General features: G+C 47.5%; 2 protein-coding genes across 5 annotated transcripts in view; one reads left to right on the forward strand and one right to left on the reverse strand.

The window, feature by feature from the left end:
• NFRKB (nuclear factor related to kappaB binding protein) overlaps positions 1-11,698 on the forward strand; it is a 35,728-nt gene extending 24,030 nt beyond the window's left edge. The window contains exons 16-25 of the mRNA XM_081797346.1: positions 605-769; positions 1,190-1,313; positions 1,504-1,583; positions 1,712-1,932; positions 2,051-2,321; positions 2,913-3,125; positions 5,695-6,462; positions 9,488-9,594; positions 10,372-10,507; positions 10,623-11,698. Of these exons, the coding sequence (XP_081653472.1) occupies positions 605-769; positions 1,190-1,313; positions 1,504-1,583; positions 1,712-1,932; positions 2,051-2,321; positions 2,913-3,125; positions 5,695-6,462; positions 9,488-9,594; positions 10,372-10,507; positions 10,623-10,748 (2,211 nt within the window). The 3' untranslated portion in view covers positions 10,749-11,698. The remainder of the gene's footprint in view (positions 1-604; positions 770-1,189; positions 1,314-1,503; positions 1,584-1,711; positions 1,933-2,050; positions 2,322-2,912; positions 3,126-5,694; positions 6,463-9,487; positions 9,595-10,371; positions 10,508-10,622) is intronic.
• A 2,735-nt stretch (positions 11,699-14,433) lies between these two features.
• TMEM45B (transmembrane protein 45B) overlaps positions 14,434-21,248 on the reverse strand; it is a 38,589-nt gene continuing 31,774 nt past the window's right edge. For all 4 annotated transcript variants that reach the window (XM_006731177.3, XM_081799096.1, XM_081799094.1 and 1 more), the window contains exons 2-6: positions 20,235-20,431; positions 18,079-18,285; positions 16,996-17,180; positions 16,383-16,528; positions 14,434-15,308 (exon numbers count right to left, since the gene is read on the reverse strand). In XM_006731177.3, the coding sequence (XP_006731240.1) occupies positions 15,200-15,308; positions 16,383-16,528; positions 16,996-17,180; positions 18,079-18,285; positions 20,235-20,415 (828 nt within the window). In that variant the 5' untranslated portion in view covers positions 20,416-20,431 and the 3' untranslated portion in view covers positions 14,434-15,199. The remainder of the gene's footprint in view (positions 15,309-16,382; positions 16,529-16,995; positions 17,181-18,078; positions 18,286-20,234; positions 20,432-21,248) is intronic.

Raw genomic sequence — 21,248 nt, forward strand, 5'->3', positions numbered from 1 at the left:
GCTTAACCAACTGAGCCACCCAGGCGCCCTAGGCTGATTATTTTAATGATGAGGCTTTTAACCTTTTTTTGTGCCATGAAGCTCTTTGGTAGTCTGGTGAATCCTGCAGACTCCATCTCAGGATCTGGTCTTTAAACGCATAAAATGAAATGCATAGAGTTACTAAAGAAACCGGCCCTATTAAAATATTTATCACAATGTTAAATTTATGATGCAGAAATATATATGTTTTTATTATGATATTAAATGACAGTTCCCAGTAGCAGGTCTTACATCTCCTATAATTTCCGTATAGTGATGAGTGGAAATGATACTGTGATGTGATCTTGTCCACAGCAGCTGTGATGTGATATGAAAATATCTGATTTCTGATCACGTCACTGCCAGTACCTTTGCTCATAATTGAAGGAAAATGTTAAATTTCAGTCAGATGTGGAAATTTTTTTCCCACCCGAGTTAACAGACCTCAGTCTTGGCTGAAAGTGTGAAGAGTATAGGCCACTGCCCCCTTATTACTATCAGAATAGATGGTAATGCCGACTCTGACTACAGCAGAGACACTCCTCAGCGAGCTGCTCCCCACGAGAGCACGTGAGAAGGACAGTGCTCCTCAGTGGCAGCCGTGCTTGACTCTTGGACTTTCCATTTTCTCATGCCATCAGTTCGAGATGCTGCGGCCCGGCTGCCTAACGGGGAAGGTACCCGGGCAGAGATCTGTGAACTACTCAAGGACTCCCAGTTTCTTGCCCCAGATGTCACCAGCACCCAGGTAGGATGGAAAAGAGATCGTGTTTGTTTTGTTCCAGAACGCGTTTGAGAAAACTTAGAGGGAAACATAAAATGTCGTAATTTTTTTTTTTTTTTAATTGAGTGATGAAGAGGAAAGGAGGAGATCCTAAGAAATGGGAACAGTGATGACCTAAGACCCTGCAGTCAGTGGAGCACAGATTTGACTCTGCAGTTTCCTTCAGCTTCTACGGCTTCTTAGTTCCCCGGCTCTTTCAGGGCACAGCTCAGTCTTTCAGGAATCTTAGGGTGCTTCTTGTTTTGCCAGTGACGCAGGGAGCCGTTGGCGGTGCTGCCACCCGGCCGAGTTAGGATCTGTTGATCGGCTGCGACGTACACCCAGCGATTTTGCTCTGGCGTCCGAGTCTGACACGTCCCTTTCTCCCTTTGCTCTGGTTCTCAGGTGAACACGGTGGTGAGCGGAGCACTGGATCGGCTGCATTATGAGAAAGACCCGTGTGTGAAATACGACATTGGGCGAAAGCTGTGGATCTACCTGCATCGAGACCGGAGTGAGGAGGAGTTCGGTGCGTGAGGCCCCGAGTGGACTAGGGAAGCTTCTGACTTCCTGCCCCAGTGCTGTTAGGCTTTACAGTGACGTTCAGGCAGGACCTAGCCCGCTGGTGAGGCCACCAGCCGGGGCTCAGCTCTTAATGAAGCCACCCTCCTTACTGTGCTGAGGTTAAACTTGCTGAGGCTTACCACTCTTGTTTACAGAGCGGATTCACCAAGCACAGGCAGCTGCAGCTAAAGCCAGGAAAGCCCTTCAGCAAAAACCCAAGCCCCCATCGAAGGTGGTAAGTGACCTCTGAGAGCGGCTGCCTCAGTGGTGTCGCAGGTGGTGGCAGCGAGGCCTTCGGGAACCGCAGGGTCGTGCCACCCCTTGGGGACTTTTGGTAACTGCACCCGATTTCTCTCCTCGTAGAAATCCGGTACCAAGGAGAGTTCACTGAAGGTCCTCAGCAGTGGCCCCTCTGAGCAGAGCCAGATGAGCCTCAGTGACTCCAGCATGCCACCCACCCCGGTCACACCTGTGACCCCCACCACTCCGGCTTTGCCTGCCACTCCGATCTCCCCTCCACCTGTGTCATCAGTGAACAAAAGTGGCCCTGCTGCTGTCTCAGAACCAGCTAAATCTAGCTCAGGGTAAGCTCCTCTGTTTTTTTCTCCAGCTTTCTCCCTCTGAAGGCCTTTTGGATGTGTGGCTTAAATTGTTTGGGTCTTGTTGTGTTCCCCTCCCCCCCATTTTCCCATATCCTTGTAGTGTTCTTCTGGTGTCTTCCCCAACCATGCCACAGCTAGGAACGATGCTTTCCCCGGCTTCCAGCCAGACTCCACCAAGTTCTCAGGCCACCGCCCGCGTCGTGAGCCACTCTGGCTCAGCTGGACTACCCCAGGTGCGGGTGGTGGCCCAGCCTGGCCTTCCTACTGTGACTCAGCAGTCGGCGGGACCAACGCAGACGCTGCCCCAGATGCCGGCGGGACCACAGATTCGCGCTCCAGCCACTGCTCCACAGACCAAAGTTGTGCCCCAGGTAAATGGGGACAGCGAGCCTTGGACCCTGAGGTAGTCTGATGAGTCCACTGGGCAGGCTGGGGAGGGACTGAGGAGCCTGACACAGCAGCTCATTTAATGTTCACAGCTGAGTAAGCATGACTAATAAGTTGTATTTTACATGTTGGGAATCAGAACTTCCAAGAAGTTTAGTGATTTACTCAGGATTGTAATGTTAGGACCCTCGTGGAGGTGGGATGTGATTCTAAATTTCAGGCTCCTTCCATTGTGCCTATCATCTTAGCCGTGCCGCTAACTAGTTGGGTAATTTTAAAGAAGAGTCTTATTTCCTGCCTCAGTTTCCTTTATCATAAAAGGGCTATAATATTTGTTCTCATTGTGTAGGAATAAAATGGGAGGTTCAGTGTGAAAGCTTTCTGAAAATTAAGATGCTCCACACAGATACAAGAACTTTACAGTGTCCACTTAGTAGCGTAGCGAGCCTTAAGCACTGGTAGAGTACAAGTACTCTTAGAGGGACACTTCTGGGTGGTGGCACACTGGAGATGGCTTGGTGTGCTGGGCTGCATCTCTGTGTCTAATCAAGCTCTCGGCCTCACACTTGAACTAGACAGTAATGGCCACCGTTCCAGTCAAAGCCCAGAGCACAGCGGCCACTGTGCAGCGTCCTGGCCCAGGGCAGACGGGGCTCACGATGACAAGTCTCCCTGCCACAGCCAGCCCCGCAAGCAAGCCAGCCACGAGTTCTCCCGGGAGCTCTGCTCCGAGTGCTTCCCCGGCTGCTGTCATTCAGAATGTCACAGGACAGAACATCATCAAGCAGGTCAGTGGAAATCTCTGGGTGGATTCGACGCCTTTGTTCTACAGCAAAGGATAGTGGGAGATCTTAATGATTTGTAATCTTTGATCCTTAGTTCACGGGTATTTCAAAGGTGAGTTCCCACCAATGGCAGTGCAGGCCTCATAGATGCTGAAGATTTTTTCTGTTTCTTTTCCATATAATTTAGCATTTAGTAGTTTCTGGATTTGGAGTAGATGTTCCATGAATTTATTTAATGAAAATCTTGCGGTATAACATTATATACTTTGCTGGTATTTTTGCTTAATTCTGGTAATATAGGATACATTTGTACTTTCCTCGTTGTGAATATGCAAGGATGATAATCGAATTTTGAAGAATTGGTAAGCAGTGGGGCGCCTGGCTGTGTCAGTCAGTGGAGCATGTGACTCTTGGTCTCATGGTTGTGAGTTCGAGTCCCATGCTGGGTGCAGAGATTATTTAAAAATAAAATCTTTAAGGAAAAAAATCACAAAAAAATTGTTAGGCACAGTAGCAGTGACAGATGTGCTTTTCATGTACCTGCACCATGCTTTTGTAGATACTAGGTAATTTAATCCTTATAATGCCATGGCGTAGATGCTTTTGTTATTTTTATTTTGTACATGAAGAAATGGAATAATCTAATGGTAAAATAATGTCACTGTTTTCATTGAACAAATATTTATCGAGTGCTTTTTTTGTGCCAGGCACTGTCCAGAGTATTGGGGATCTAGTGGTGTATTCCAGAGGCCGCATCCCTGCCTTTGTGGAGCTCATCTTCTCATAGAGCTGGGGGACGGAAAACTGCTTCAGGGACGGGTGTCATAAGAGCTAAGGAGAGCAGTAAACGGGGAGGGGTAGGCGTGTGCCATCTTAGCTAAGGCAGTCTGTGCAGGCCTGAGGGGATGGCATTTGGAAGAGGGGTGAAATGAGGTTAGAGAGTGTGCCATATTTTGATTATCTGGCGGCAAAGCATTCTAGGCATAGGCGTAGCAAGTGAAAGTACAGTGAGTCCGTTGTTTCCACATCATGTGCTTGAGGAACAACAGGAAAGCCATTGAGTGTGAAGCTTAGTGAGCAGGTGTGAAGGTGTTTGAAGGTGGGGTTGCTTGTGAGGTTAGCTGTGGTTAAATCACGTCAGACTTCGATTTTAATTTTAATGTGATGGGGAGCCATTGAAAGATCGCAGGCCAGAATGACTTGATGTGGTTTACATTTAAAGAGCTCCCTGGCTGCTGCATAGGATGGGCTTCAGGTGGCAGTGGAAGCAGGGAGACCAGGTGGGACGTAGTCATGGCAGGTGAGCTGGGGCTGGCTCGTGTGCATCGTCTTTGGAGGTGTGGAGAGGTGCTGGGATTCTGGATATAGGGTTGACGGTAGAGCTCGAGTGATTCTCCGGTGGGCAGAGTATGGGGTCTGTTGAAAGAAGGGAGTTGAGTGTGTCCCACAGCTTTGGGCTTGAGTGATTAGGTAGATTGTGATAGCATTTACTGAGCTAGAAAACACCGAGGTGCAGATACTGGAATTCAGACCTATGACCAGTGTGTTTATGAAGTCAGCACGTGTATCAGGGGTATGAAAGTGTGAGTGATGTGAGGCTGAAAATGGCTCACTCACTGGTTACAGGTAATGAGTACACTTGACTGGCCACCACTGAATTGGTGGCTGTTTGGGAATGGGTTCAAAAGAGAATGTAAGGCGAGGAAGTAGAGACAGGGAATGTAGGCAGTTTTTCAGCAATTCTGCTTTTGAAGAGAGCAGAGAACCGGGGCTGGATGGGGGATGTGGAGTAAATGAGGGTCTGCTGCTTTTGTAGGTTGAAAGCATGTTTGCATTCTGATGGCAGTTATCCAGTAGAGAGGGGGAATGCAATGGAGAGAAGGTCCCTGAGGCTAGAAGAGTTGCATGTGTGACACATGGGACGTTGACCCTAAATAGGAGTTGGTGTGTGAATCCAGGAAGTTTGGCTCCAAAGCCCATGCTCTGGACCCCCGGTGCCATTCTGCTGCTCTCATTATTGACGATCATCATAATTGTCAATAAAAGACATTTTTTGAAACAGTTGGGGAAATGCAAATATATATTATTAGATACTATTTATAGATGATTATTAGGTAATAGGGGTTTTCTATGTGTGTGGGTGTGGCCTAACGTGATCTATCTTGGAAAATGTTCTGTGTGCACTTAAAAAGAATGTGTATTCTGCTGTTTTGGGATGGAATGTTCCGTATCTGTTAAGCCCATCTGGTTTAATGTGTAGGTGATTATTTTTTTACTTTAAAAAGTCTTTTTCTAGGTTAGAAGTGTATCCAGAAGTATTGATCAGCAAAATGATACATAGTGGTTTACTTTAAAATATTCCAACTCCTCTGTCCACCCCCCCAAAAAAAGGGGGAAGGACAGATAAAACAAGATTGGCAAAGTGGTCACTTTGAAGCTGGGTACACGGATTTGTTATACACTGGTCTCTACTTTTGTAAATGTTCACCAGTTTTTGAAACAAAAAGTTAGAGAAATGTCAGCAGCTTAGCACTGCGGCTCCCCTGGTCAGTGCTGTTTCTTTCCCATCCAGGTGGCCATCACTGGGCAGCTCGGTGTGAAGCCCCAGACGGGCAACAGCATTCCGCTCACAGCCACTAACTTCTGCATCCAGGGTAAGGATGTCTTGCGTCTGCCGCCCTCTTCCATCACCACGGATGCCAAAGGCCAGACGGTTTTGCGAATCACTCCGGACATGATGGCCACGTTGGCCAAGTCCCAGGTCACCACAGTCAAATTGACCCAGGACCTCTTTGGGACAGGAAGCGGCACTGCGGGCAAAGGCATTTCTGCTACCTTACACGTCACTTCCAATCCGGTTCATGCCACGGAGAGCCCTGCCAAGGCCAGTTCGGCCAGTGCCCCTTCATCCACTCCAACAGGTACCACCGTGGTTAAAGTGACTCCTGACCTCAAGCCAACAGAAGCCTCAAGTTCAGCTTTCCGCTTGATGCCTGCGCTCGGTGTGAGTGTGGCAGACCAGAAGGCGAAAAACACAGTGGCTTCTTCTGAAGCGAAACCGGCTGCCACGATCCGCATCGTGCAGGGCCTGGGAGTGATGCCCCCCAAAGCAGGCCAGACCATCACAGTTGCGGCCCATGCCAAGCAAGGGTCCTCAGTGGCCGGTGGGTCTGGAACTGTCCATACTTCAGCGGTGTCCTTGCCCAGTATGAATGCTGCTGTGTCCAAGACTGTGGCCGTGGCTTCCGGGGCCGCAAGCACCCCCATCAGCATTGGGACGGGAGCCTCTGCCGTGCGGCAGGTCCCTGTCAGCACCACGGTGGTTTCCACGTCCCAGGCTGTGAGTAACCCAGGGGGAGGGAAGAGTAGCGCTTCTGCTTAGGGGGCTTCTCTTTTTAGGAATGGAAAGTACACCTGGTCTGTATCACTTCATTTGACCCAAACAGGCTTATTTCCTAATAGGCTTTTTTTGTTTAATTTCGAAACAAATTTATGAAGTAGTATATGTGTACGTTCTTATAAAGGATTAAAACAGTACAGAAGTACGTAGAGTAAAAGATAAAATTTTTTTCACCACCCCCTACTTCTCCCTTCATGAGGGCTAATTACTACTGGTATTTTGGCATTTATCCTTCCGGGCCTTTTCCTGACCATCTTCATACAGTATATACACATAGTTTAAAAAGAAATCCCTGTAAGAGACCTTAAATCCACATACTGTTCTGTGATTTGCCTTATTTATTTAAAAATATGTTTTGGGGATTGTAGTAGATCCTATGTGGGTATTGACAGCATTCTTTTTACTGATACGTGGTAATCCATAGAAGGGGTGTGCTTGAACCTTTGTTCTATTAAAGACCAGTGCTGTGGTGAATGAACACGTATAAGCATTTCTGGAGTGGAGGATGCTAGAATAGGGCAGGGATACACATGGAAAGCTTTGTTAACTCCAGTCATGTAACCAAAAGAGGTCACACACCTTATACTCCCCTCAGCAGCTCTCCTCTCTCCCCCGTACCCTAACCAATGCTGGGTATCCCAGGATTTGTTTGTTTTAACTCTATCTTAGTGGTGAAGAGAGTTCTTTTTCTGTTTCATTTCCCTGATCTTTAGAGGAGTTGGGCATCCATTTTGCCATGTGCTGTCCAGTGGTGAATAAATCTGCCAGTTTTCTTCTGGGGTATTTGGCTTTTTCACATTGTTTGAGGGGGTTCTTTATATCTTTTGGATGTTAATTCTTGGTATGTGTAGAAAATACTTCCTTCCAGTCTGTCATTTTTTAACCTTGCCTATGGAGCCTTTGCTCTACAGGCATTTTATCAGATTAGATCTATCAACATTTTCTTTTATGGTTCCTGGGTTTTGTGTCTTGTGCTTTTCATACTCCAGGATTATAAAAATATTAGCCTTCATTTTCATAAAATATTTTCAGGGTTTTAGAAAAAGTATCGTCGATAATCCATTTGAAATATGTTTTGTGAATGGCATGTCGTAGAGATGTCATTTTATATTTACTTTATTCCAACATCATCAGCTAGTTTATTCCTTACCCACTAACTTGAAATACACTTATCATAAAGCAAATTCCTGTATCAGCATAGGTGTGTTTCTGGGTGCACGTGTGTTTTTATTTTTTAGCCTGTGGATAAGGAGCACTGTTCTGTAGAGTGGGGTGCTATGCACGGTATAAAACACAGTTTTACTTTCCTAAGCAAGCTATATAGTAAAACCTCAATAATTTGGATAAAAGCCAGAGTGGTGGAGGAAGGAGGATATTAGCAAAACCAACCAGCCAACAAACCCTGAAATATAGTGTGGCTTAAAAGGAAGTATTTATTTAGGTTCTCATATCACAAAAGTTAAATTAAGGAGGCAAGGAAACAGTATATACTTGATCCACTTTTCTTTCTCTTGAATCCTTCTCCTAACACAGAAAGGTAGTAAGCCCGTGGCATCTACTCCGTCACAGTCTAGACAAATACAACCTGGGAGCCTGTAAGGGGCACAGAGCATGGAGCAGGGATTCTTTTCCCAGTCTACTCAGCTAGTTAGGCTAGTTCATAAAGAGAGAATTCCAGCTGGTGTTCTGGTGGTCTGAAATGTTGGAAGCAACTGAGGCATTCTTAAGAAAATAAAACCATAAGTAAATCCACCTGGAGGCACCATCTTAAATTATTCTGTTGCCTGTTGACATCTTTGAGTGCTTTCTGATGGGCTACAACTTGTGAGTCAACTGGAGATTGGTGTGGGGACCTGTGACACACAGTTTTATACCTGAGTGCCTGGCTTCTTGAGAAATAGCTTGCCCTTGGGAAGTGTCGATGCCTTTTCTGAGTATCCTAGCATTGAATCTTTTTTTTTTTTTTTTAAGATTTTATTTATTTGACAGAGATAGAGCACAAGTAGCCAGAGCAGCAGGCAGAGGGAGAGGGAGAAGCAGGCTGTCCGCTGAGCAGGGAGCCCGATGCAGGACTTGATCCCAGGATGCTGGGATCATGACCTGAGCCGAAGGCAGCTGCTTAACCAACTGAGCCACCCAGGCGCCCTTGAATCATTTTTTTTAAAATCAGATTTACACAAGATTTTACTGTGTATAAATTTTATTACCAACTAAGGGTTAAAAGGCAGGCATCCTGAACACAGGTGATGCAGTGAGCTAATCTTTGCCATCCTGAAATCCCAAAGACTCTAGGCCTTTTGAGCTTCTATTTTGTTCCTTTTGGGCCTTAGTGGCTTTGGGGTTGGATTTTTCACTTGGCTGAGTTTATTATTAATGTCCCTTAACTAACCTCTTATCTCTGGGAGAGATGGAAAGCACTTGGAAAATGTGACCTGTTCCTAATCTAGCGTGCCGGGCTGTGTGCACCCCGCCAGTGAGCCTGCGTTCCAGGGAAGCAGGATTGTGCACTATATTAACTCCTGAGTGCCTCTGTTCTTCATCACACTTCCTTCAGACACTTGTGTGCCAAGTATCGGGACGTACACAGATCACTAAGACCCTACCCTCTGTGGAGCTCAGACTCTTACCGTGCTTAAGTGAACACAGTGCTTTCCTTTGCAGTTTAGTACTCATGTTTATCCTGATGGTAGCGGTTATATATGGTTGTTGCTGCTTCTGGGAGTGAGAAGGAAGGAGTATGGTTAACAGATCAGATGAGACCTCAGTAGAGTATGTGAGCACTTATTACAGCCTGTCAGCAGTTTTAGGAGGGCAGCCTGGGCCCACCCCTCAGAAATATTGGGCTCCTGTAGAGTATAGGAAGTGAGAGCATCTGAGTGCTTGCTCCTCGGTTCGGTGGCCCTGTAGGTGGTGCTTAGTTCTCCTTCCCTCCTATCCCATAAGCCTGATTTCTTTTTCTCTTTAGGGGAAGCTGCCTACGCGGATCACGGTTCCACTGTCTGTTATTAGCCAGCCTATGAAGGGCAAAAGTGTGGTCACGGCCCCCATCATCAAAGGCAACCTTGGAGCCAAGTAAGTGCCGGAGTGATGGGCGGGCAGGGCTTCCACGTGGCTCCTTGCCACACACAGGAAGGGCAGCTAGTTTTTCTGGGGCCCTTCTTGGATATTTCTCCTTCTTTGTGCTCATCCACAGTTGTGAGCACCTAGTATTGTTTCTAGGTGCTGGGGACACAGAGCAGTGATGAAAACAGACAAAAATCCGTGCTGTCTTCAAGCTTACATTGTAGGGGGAGGAGAGAAATAATAGAGTAAAATACCATGTGGGTTGGTGATATGTACTATGGAGAAAAAAGGAAGGAAGGGGATGGGAAGTGCTGGGAGGGGGTGGGCTGGTGCCGTGGCTCAGATGGTAGTGTCCAGTGTGGGTGTTAGGGAAGGCCTCACTTTGACATTGAGCCCTGTGCTGTGATAGTTCAGAGGAGGAGGGCTTACTTGGGAGCCTGGACTTTGTGTGGTCCTGCCCTAAACAGGGATAAGGGGCATGAGGACATCAGATGGTCTCAAGGCAGCTGTTTTGGGGAAGAGTTTCTTTTCTGGAATGCCCACTTCCATGGAGTCCTGTCCATTATTCCTGCTGATCGGGGTACGGTGTCAGAGCCGTTGTATCTAGAGCACTGAGGGCCTCGGGGCTTTATGGGAAGCCTAGAAGCTAGGAGAAAGGTGGTCTCACCAGCTGGTTTCCATTTCAGTCCAGAATGCAGGAACTTTCGCTGGGCTGCAGAGCTCCCTGTTTTCCTTAAGCACACGGCCCGCCTGTTACGGCGCCTCACTCCTGCTTTCCCTCCACAGCCTCGGTGGCTTGGGCCGCAATATCATCCTCACCACCATGCCCGCGGGTACTAAGCTCATTGCTGGCAATAAGCCTGTGAGTTTCCTCACTGCCCAGCAGTTGCAGCAGCTTCAGCAACAAGGTCAGGCCACACAGGTAAGGGCCAAGGCGAACTGCTGGCCGTATCGGGCTTGTCTCCCCTTTGCTGTTCGTTGGCGACTGCGGAGCTCGTTTGCGACCTCCTGACCAGACCCTCTCTCTTTGCACACAGGTGCGCATCCAGACTGTGCCCGCATCTCATCTTCAACAGGGGACAGCTTCGGGTTCCTCCAAAGCAGTCTCCACTGTCGTTGTGACCACAGCTCCATCTCCTAAACAGGCACCTGAACAGCAGTGATTCGGGGCAAGAGAGGCGGCGTCCATGCACGCACGCACCCGGGTCTGCCCTCCTGGCCGAGATGAGGGGAGCAGAGGGGGGGCATCGTTCTTCTCAGCTTGTCTGGTTAGGGAAGGCCGGCAGTGGGATGATGGCATCAGTGGCCTGGAATCTGCCGCCACACTCCACAGCGGAGCACACCGAGAAAAGTCCCCTCCAGGCTTCCAAGGGCTGTTCTGTTCCGATCCGGGAGAAGCTCCTCTGTTAGGGTTGGGTGAGGTCACTGTTGGGCCCCACGAGCCCAGTTCTCTTCTGGAGAGCCAGACGCCGGGGGAAGGCTCACAGCCGCAGAGCGTGCACACCGGCAGGAAACCTGGTTCTCTGTGGGGATTGGGTTTTTTAGCTTCTGCTCTTCTCTGTGACTAGTGGTCTAGATAGGAGTTTTTGTGTCCAGAAATTTTTATGTAACTTATTTTTTTAAGGAACCTGTTGTACATCTTTATCCAAGAGAAACCTGGGCTTTAGCCCTCTCCCCCCGCCCCCCAAACTGATTACTTATTCTTTTGACCAGAATGAGAGAATAACAGGATTCTTAGTAAGTTGGTGGCTGACTTGATCACTACATAGTAATGGGGAGGTTGTAAGGTGGGCAGGGAATCCTAGGGAACGAGAGAGTATGGGTTCCCCGAAATGGGATGAGTTTGGCATCGCCTCATAAAGACGAGGTATCGGGATCTTGATTGTGGTCTGTATCTTCACCTGCTGACTTTGTCGTCCTTGTCAAGCCTGTTCACACCAAAGTCCAGAGCCAGTGGACAGAGTAGGCAAGCAGCAGCAGAGATGCTGCTTTTGCAGCTCAGACCGTATTGCGGTTCAGAGATTGTATGTTCTGCTTTGCTCCAGAGCAAGTCTACAAACCACAGCCCTGGGCTGGCTACCAGTTTTTGTAAATAAAGTCTTATTGGAACACAGCCCCTGGCCATTTGTCTATGTATTATCCATGGCTGCTTTCAGTTAGAAGGCAGACCTGAGTCATTGCCATAGAGTTCATATGGCCCTTAGGCCTGAAATATTTATGTCCTTAGGCCCTTTAGGTAAAACTTTGCTGACTTCTGCTCCAGAGTAGAGACGGCAAGAAGAGAGTGGGTGTGCGCACCAGGCCGCTTGGTCACAGGAGAGGTCAGTCAGGATTTACTAGTCCTTTCATCCTGGCTGTGTCCCCCTTCTCAGCCTCTACCAAGCTCTAGGCAGAGCTCCGAACAATATTGGAAAATCTCGTAAGTGAGTAAAGCCCTGGTTGTTAACAACATAGGCCTCTTTTGTAGGGGAGCAGGGGTTGGATGGTGGAGCTTTCCTGCAGGGTCAGAGCTTCCCTGTCTCTCTTGAGAGTGTCCAGATTATTAAAAATGTGTTTTTAATCTGTGGAAATTCAGAGATGATCTTTTATTTTTTTTCTGGCAAGGAAGTGGAGTTGAGGGGCAGAAAATTTCCGTGGCCTAATGTAGAGGGGGTTGCCAGGTGGCTGCTGAGTGATGAGACAGGCTGCAGAGGAGCAGGGAAGGTCAGAGTGGCTGGTGGCTTTCTAGACATCGCATTTGATTCTTGAAGCAGTTCTGTGAAATAGACCGCATTATCCTTCTTCTGACTTCTCATCCCTGTGACAGATTGCAGGTCTGAGTTGGGGTTAAAGAGAAGCAAGATGTAAATCCAGTCTTCTCATCCTTTCTGCTGCCTTCCTAGGGGAGGGTGGCTGTGATGTGTCATGCTGAGAGGTGGGGACAGTTGGAATTGGGGGAGTAAGCCCAGGTTACAGAGCGCCGAGGTGAACTGGCTGAGGGGTGACTGAGCTTTTGCTGGTAGTGGGGGGCTGGCACAGAAGTCAGACAGGGAAGGGGGAGAGGTAGGGACTGCCATGAAGGAAAAAAATGGCCTTTTAGCTGAGTAGAGGAGAGGGCATCTGTCCTTTCCAGGACTTTGATATTTGCACGTCATTGCTTCCTAGAGTCACATTTCACATGAAGGGTCCGAGTGACAGTTTCTAAATGAGAAAACGGTAGACGTTTGAGGGATCCTGTCTCAGGTATTTATTGCTGGTTAAAACAAACCTTTCTCGAAGTTACTTAACAAGTGATTGCATGAAAGTAGTTCCGACATTCAGCCCTGCCCCACTCTTTTATTTACTGAAGTCACCTGGCTGTGTCTGTCTCCTTAGTGCCTGGAGACATTTACCTGCCAGCTCAGAGAACAGAGAAGTTTCAGGATGCTAGTGTGGGACTGGCTCCCTGCTGAGTACGATTTGGTACCGCCCAGCCTGTCGGTAGGGTGCTGAGGAAGGGCAGCCCCTGCTGGAGTTGTTCAAGGGATGTCAGCAGCATTTGCTTCAGACATGGCCCTTGGATATAGACCTCAAGGGTCTTGTAGAGATGTGAGAGCTATGGCAGATGTTTTGGGGGAACATGCCCAGAAGAACTTGTGGGAGCCCTTGAGCCCCCGCACCTAAGGTTCAGAGGTTGGTAAAATTATTCAGACCGTGTGCTTAAGACTGGATTTGGTGACTAGCACTGTGATGGGTTTGTACTTTAATACCACATCTAAGAAGGTTTTTCTCCAGGATTGATCAGTTCCATGAAGGTATCCCAAACCGTGATACGAAAGGGGCATCACAATAAGTTTCAGTGTTGCCTGTCTGATCTTCACACCTCAACCCCTCACTCTGCAGAAAATACATTTCCTTACCGTGTACCGCACTACCCCACCCCATCCACCCGCAGCGATCTTTACAATGAAAGGAACACTGTGAATAGGTTCCTTACCCCCACCTCCAGTCTCTTCGGGAAAGAACATGTTTTTATGTTAATTGCCCATAATGGGTCCTCCAGTACTTAACTGAATGGATGTTTGGGTTCCTACTTAGCAGGCAAACAAAACTGGATCCTGAAAGGGGACCCACAGGTTCTCTTCTCATAATTAAATCCCATTTTCAAGTAGCTAATTCTTAATCCCTGAGATGTGACTTCAGCACTGAAATGCTAGCTAACCGTGGGAGGTCAGCTCTCACGCAAGTACAGCATTTCTTCCGAAGAGCACATGGTGCTCTGTGTCGAAGATCTCTGCCGTATCTGTATGAAGTAGCTGGGGGGGCTCTATCGAGAAGTAAGCTGGCTTTGGAGTCTTGAAGGCTGGCTTTGCGACTTCATAGCTCTGTGACCTTTGGCTCATCAACTTCTCTGCAGAACCGAATGTGCTTCCATTATAGGTGGTTGTGCGAATCACATGGGAGACGGTGCCTGTCAGTGTGTGTGAGGTGCTGTACACACGAATGATAGGTTGGTCTGGAAGACCTTTCCAGTTTGTCCTAGCCCACTTCTGTCAGTTTGTGGAACTTAACTAACTCTCCGTGTTCCTTCATGATTTCATGGTCGCTGTGCTTCCTGTTCTCTATGCCCGGAACATGTTTCTCCAGGGCAGACTCCCCATCTCCTCCCCTCCCTCACATTCATGGTAGTTGTACTTACCCCTTATGGCACCAGTCACCCTGTAGGTAACTGCATCTCTCTCCCGTTAGACTGTGAATTCCTGGCTGGACAGGTATCTCAGTAATCTTTCCAACCATTTCAGTGCCGGTGCCAAGTAGATGTTTAATAAATATTTGTTGAAGTTTTATAAAAAAAAAAAAAAAAGAAAGAAAAAACATCCAGAACCAGGATTACAGTGTCAAGACTTTATATTACTATTTCAAGATCCACATCCTTTGCAGGATTCTTACCCTTTGCTTTCAGCTGTATTTAAATTCAGGGTCTTCAATAACCTGCCATTTTTCTCTCTACCTCATTATACAGACTTCCTGTTAGCATCTTCTTGTGAGGGTACTTTTGAGGACCCAGAACATCAGCGTTCCAGCTCTCAGCTGGGCCACTAACTAGCTTCCTGGTTTAAAAAAAAAAAAAAGTCACCTTTGGCCTAATGTCATCACTTACGAGTAGTATTGTAGTACTCTGGAATATTAATGGTTAATTAAGAAATGTTTAACAAGTAATATTTAAAGTACCAAAGCTTATAAATTGTTTTACTTAAAAAAAAATGTGCTAGAATTGTATCTTTAAAATAAAGGCAGTCTCAATTTCTGATAAGCTACCTGTTTTCTTCAGAAAAAAGGAGTAAGTTATCAAAAGCAGTATTTTCTGCTGGATTCATATCCTGGATTCATCCATGAGGCCCCATCCCGTTCTGAAACTTTCAGAGTCTTTGATTTCTCTTCATACTGGGACACAAAGGCTTGCTTCATTTTTCTTTATGAAGGATACCATAGCAACAGAGACTTTAGTCAGTTAAATGAGAAGGTGCAAATATATAGAACGTTAAGAGCAGACCAGAGCAAGCATTGAAATGGAGATGAGCTACCCCTTTGCACACTCTAGCTGTTCGTACTCAAAGGGGCTTGTCCACCCCGCATTGATGACGGGTGGCCTCCCTTATTCCTCATCTGAGCCACTCAAGAGGGCCGTCTGGTAAGTGTGATCTGACTTCAGCTTCCGAATGCCAATGATTTCTCCTCCGTGCCTCTTTAACCGAGTCAAATGGCTGTAATAGAGCAACAATAAGAGCGCAGGAAATTAGCCCCCGAATGCCCTTATTCTCTCAACCAAGGATGGTTAAGGCATGCACTGGTTCTTAAAGCATTTTCTTTATATGTCTATCAAACATATAAAGAAACCACAACGTGGTTGTCCACATATCTTGCTTCTTGGACACTATTCATTGGTAGATAATTAATAATATTTAATGGTTAATGTCGTAACAGACTAAACATAGGTCTTCTGTCTCCCAGCTTATTGTTTCACTGACCAGGCAGAAGAACTAAAGGAAACTGTGACCTTAAGTTCCCTTCTGTTTGGTCTGCATGGAACTCGTGTGTGTGTGAAGTAGATCTGCTTTGGGGAGGGAAATCAGAAACTAGGAAAATGAGGGGCAGCTACAACAGAACTAATTATTAGCATATCGAAAAAGTCACTCGCACCGCAGTTCAAGGCCAGGTCTGCTGTTGACTCATAGGGTGACCTCGATCAAGTTACTCAGTCTTTGAAGCCTTGGTTTCCCGGTCTGTAAAACGTTACAGCACATACTTCATAAAATAATGAGGATTCAGTGGGGTAATAGACATGAGGTTCTTACCGCAGGGCCCAGGACAGTGCCTGGGAATGGTCAGCTATTCTAGTAACCGCTGACGAGCACTTGAAAGAGCACTTGCTGTTACAGCATCGTATCTGATTGCCACATCTCTGGGAAGGAGGTGGGGCAAATCCAGGAATAAGGTGATGGGCTCAAAATGATGGACAGTGGGGTCTGTAGTCTAGCACTGATGCCTAATTCAGAGTTTTTCCTTTCACAATGCAGGCTTCAAGTCCACCAGAACTGCCTTTGAAACCTGGGTCTGTCAGGTGACAGGGACCAGACAGTCCTTTAACTTCTCAGAATCTCATCACCCTCATTTGCAGACCTGGGCGTACAGTTGGCACTCAAAAAGTGGTCGAAGTTAGCACTGCTTAGTTATGAAAGGTGGGTCACTGGAAGTAAAAATGATGTAGTGTAGTAGATTTTGGGGACCGAGGGGTTGTTAGGAAGAACCAGACAGAATTTGTCTTCCCTTGGACATACCAGAAAACGAGCGAGTAGCTGATGGCCACAACGCAGAGGGCAGCCAAGTAGTGCCAGCAGAAGCACATGGTGACGAACATGAGGTTTGCGTCATCTTTCTGGTCCCATTCGGGTCCTCCAAACGGTGGGAACAGCACAAACCCAATCTGGTGGGTTATACAGAGAAGCCAGCCTTAGTTGGTCCTGAGCAGCAAGCTCGCCTCTCCCCGCGGCTGCCCCTGCTGCTGTACATCCCCCACTGCCTCCTCTTGCCCATACCCCTGGGAACACAGAAGGGCCTTTTGCATAGGAGAATGGCTCTAATTCTGGCTTTAGTATGGGCTTACTTAAAACCACATTTCAGGGGCCTATAAACAAACGGTATCCATGCCTCCACTAGGGAGGGCACGCAGGCTCGCTGTGTATGCTGCATGGGATCCGCCTGTCAGCTCGTCAGCAAGGTACTACTGGACGAAATGACCTAAGTCGGGGGCTAGGCACGGGAAGACCAGTGGTCCTCCACAGCCCTTCCTGTGGTGTATGTCAGTGCTGGCCCTGCAGGACCTGCCTTGCACAAGCTCTGTGGGGCTCCTTGAATGCACACAAGGTGAAGAGCACCGTTTCGAATAATTACCTGCCAGAACCAGGTGCCCTGAAGAATAACGAGACTGGTTCGGAAAAGTTGCAGCACAATATTGTCCCGGAGAACCACCTCTACAAAGATGCTGAAAGCCCCTCCGAACACCGCACACAGCAGGAGTGAGTGGATGTGCTGGTCCAAGGGTGGTCGGTTGTGGACGTGGTAGTAGAAGAGAAAACCTGCACAAAGCAATTTCGGCCATCATGGGTTTGCTGCCTTCTGCTTCAAAGGCTTCATCTGCACTGTTACCATTCCTAGAATGCCCTCCTACGCCTGTCTCAAAGCTAGATTTTTCAGCAGTTAAGAAGTCAGTTTATATAACATTACAGGGCAACAGACACAGATTAGATTTATTTCGTGTATGTATGAAGTGGATATGTGCTGCAAAGGATGGATCTTTTAAAATCTCTTTACTCAGTACATGATGCGTAGGCGAAACATGCTGATTTGTGACAAATTTGTGTGTGTACTTGAAATTCAGTTTTGCCCTCATTTGACTTCCCCCCCCACCCCTAACTCTTCCTGAGGTACAGATGCAAGTAAGGTTGTTGGATTACAAAATGCTTTCTCCTTACCCCGGTTAATATGAGTTATATTGGGAAATCTGTCCTAGCTGCTTGGGTGGGTCTCCTGAGGTTTGTCATGGAGTCCAGACAGGAACATCCCGGGTGGGAGGTGGAGTGCAGTTTCTCTTCCCTGAACAAAGGGAGTTATCCTTATGCGTGGTGGCATCCAGCCAGGTTTTGGAGAGTTACTGTGTGTTTCAGCGTGGAAGTGCACACATGCTGTCATACACATGAACGTGATGGGGGAGGGGGCAGGGAGAGTTTGTGCACCGAGATCCAGAGACTTTGGCTGAAAGCCTTATGTTTTCATGGGCTCTTTTATGGACTACGTCCCCTGGATCCTCCAGAGCACAGGACCAAGTCCTGAATCAGGTGTCTGAAATTCAGAGATTCGGGTTTTCTGGGGAAAGTTACTGTATTTGCAGTATTTCTAGTCTCCCTATCCTGATCCATCATAAACACAATTTGTCAGTCTCTTGCATTGTTTTTTCCATCCGTGCCACTGAGTTACCTTCGGTGAATACTGCCACAGCCATAACCAGTCTGTCCAGCCCCAGGGGAACGTGGCTGACAAGACAGGTGAGCATATCCACGATTCCCGAGACTGCGAAGAATAAATACATGGTGCTGTGCTGCCAGTTCATTAACTTGCACCACTCGTTTTCATGGTACAGGTGGAGGTGGGGCCCGTCCGGAACAAACTGCTCGGCCAGGATCCCTGCAGGGGGTGAGAGTGGAAATTGAAGTCAGGAAGGAAGTTGAGACATGGGTGAAAGTGGCCTCCAGTTCAGTGCACCTGCTTTGCTCCCTCAGATGCAGCTACTTCAGTGTAAGATGCATTTGCCGACGAACCTGTGTAGACATCTTGCCTCTGTTGTTCCTTTGGGGGTCAGGGTGTGGAGAGAAGAAGCGATAGAAACAGCCACACGGGTCCCCGGGATGTTTGTCTAGTGGCTGAGCTGAAAGCAAGGCATAATCACTTAAGTGAGAATGTGCTTGATACATGAGTCTTTGGGCTAAGTGAGCAGTGAGAGAAATCCCAGAACGAAACCATTAGGTTGAAAATAATGGGATCTGAGCAGAGACACCCTACGCTGGTGGGGAAGATAGTGGTGCACGCCTGAGGGGGGAGCAGCGGCTCCCAGGTGTATTTTCGTCGGGGCAGACTTCGAGTGAGTGGTTTTCCTGAGCACAGAGTGCGCTCTGTGAGCCGAGTCCTTCCCATAGCTTTAGGTCTCTGTACCTAAATACCGGGAGAACCAGGTGAAGGCCTGTCACCGCGGTGTTTCTGGCCATACTGTGTCTTATGAAAGGCAAGCCTTTGAGACAGTGGCTCGTAGTTCTTAGCCCTTCTACTTCATCATCTGTTTTGGAAGGCAAAAGATAGGTCTTTATGCCTGGTGCTCAAAACGTTCTTGGGGCCTAGAATAATCCTCCATGACAACATTCTGGACCCTGTTCCCCAAACATTTTTTTCTTAAACCCAGCCCCTTCCCGAATTTATATGTGAGGGAGCAAGGAATTGGTGGAAAGGACCCGGGAGAAGAAATCCCACTGATACTAGAATGGGAGCTCTGCGAGGGCAGGGACTCCGCTTGGTTCCCCACTGTATCCCCGAGACCCGGAATAGTGAGGTCCTGCTGGGTAGGAGCTCAGGAGATCTTGTGGAATGAGCAGTAGCTTCGCCCAGCAAAGAGGCCAAATACTTTTCTAGCTCTGTTTTTCTAGGCAGCATTGATGCTGTCCTTAGCATTTAAGCTGTATAGTTCCCATCACCTCGACTCCAGAAAGACAAGATGCCTGACTGACTGGTGGATGGGAAGAGTCAGCGGGGCTGGGCAAACAAAGCTAGGTGCCTCTGCTCACTCCAAGAGGGACGACTGGTGTTGCTTCGGTTCCTTCTGAGACGCTGTGGGCCTAAGGTGAGAAGTGGCAAAATGCAATTGCAGAATAAAGTTCCTCGTTACCCCCATGCTGGGCGGATCCTGAGAAGAACACTCTCTAGTGTTGGCACAGTGGGCCCCTTCTCATGTGGCCACTAGTGGAGTGGATGACGAGTCACAGTGGAAGTGCGTGGGTTTTGTTGGAACAGGGCACAGTAAAGGAAAATTCCTTTCCAATAGCCCTCTGCTGGCTTTCTTCAGTTTCTTCCAATGCCTCTCTTACTAGTCCTGTAGCATAAAGTCCCCGTCTTTGTAATTGCTTGAGATATGGGGATGGAGGATATGCCAAGGAATTAGGTGGTAGCTACTCTTGAGATTCTAGTGGAGAGACAACTGGGAAAAAAAGATGATTTTTCTAAACTAAACTGCATTTAGTACTTTGCTAATTCATGTACATGAGCTTACTCTATTATTTTTTCTATTATGTTTTATCTTTTTCATCAGGTATGTCTTCTATTCCTACAACTTATACCTATGTCCTTCTAGGGTGAAGAATGTAGTTTATTTGGTAGTTTTTCACGGCGCACTATGGTGTAAGGTGCTATTAACTGTTAACAGTAACAAAGCTCAGTACACAATAGATACTATAAAATATGTAATGGCCCACTGAAAATCCTTTTTATTATCTGCCAGTGGAAGCATCCATTTCACAGGATCCAGAAAATGGGTTAACGTTTCTGGGTGTGGTGGGGCGATCCCTTGGACCAGATGACCCCCTTCTTACCAATGACTGAAAACAAGGTTCTGATTGCGGCTTCAATGATCTCGAGACACTGATGGTAATGAGTCAGTCGGCTGCTTTTCCCCTTCTGGTGAAAGTACATCAGTGGGTACTTCACTGACCACCACAGTCCAACTATCAAGAAGAAGCTCCCTGGGAGAGCATGGCCCTTAAAGTTTGCCATCAGTGTTCTTCAGCACCTAAGAAAATAGGGGACAGCTGTCAGGTGGCTGAATGAAGAAAACATAAATGGATATTTTAGCAGGAAACACATGTGACTGAGGATTCCAAATCATAAGCCGTATGAAGAAGGACCCACTCTTTCTCAGGGGCGCTCACTCAGCAGACAAGACTTCAAGGACGTAACATGAAGGCTTATTTGATGAGGACTACTCCAACCCTGGCCGTCAGGGCTTCCACCCCCTCACTGGCTACATGGGCTGCTTCACATCTGATACATTTACAGTTGAGCTTTCCACCCTTCCTCAAGAACTTCCACAAGTTTTAAAAAACAAGTCAAATCGTATTTAAAAGGCTTCTACTGAAAAGCAGCAGTCACGTGCTCCATCCCTCCTCACCCACTAGTGAAACCACTTTAATCCCTTTCCACTGTTTCTTCTGGTATTTGCTGCCTGGATTCTCGTTAATTTGTGCAGGCAGCCATTTGCTCGTTTATCTTTGTCAGGCATTATCTACCAGCTTCCTGGAGTTCTCTCTCCTCCTCAACCCTTCACGTTCACCATAGTCACATGATGTTCATTTGCTTCAATCATTAGTTTCATTATTATGGCTCTGTAGATCCAAAGTCCTTACCAGGGCCCATAAGCCCTAGTGATCCCAGCTATCTCTTTGACCTCTCCGACCTACCCCCCAGCCCTGCCACACGGGGTCCCTTCCCTGGCCTTCCATTTCCAAGCACGGATAGTTCCTGCTTCAGGGCTTGGGCTGTCTGTTATTTCCAGCAGCTTCCCCCAGAGCCAACAGGTCTCTCCTTCACTTTACTCAGGTTGCTGTTCA

This window comes from Leptonychotes weddellii, chromosome 11 (genome assembly GCF_054177405.1).
Source record: "Leptonychotes weddellii isolate Sample4059 chromosome 11, ASM5417740v2, whole genome shotgun sequence".
NCBI lineage: Eukaryota > Metazoa > Chordata > Mammalia > Carnivora > Phocidae > Leptonychotes > Leptonychotes weddellii.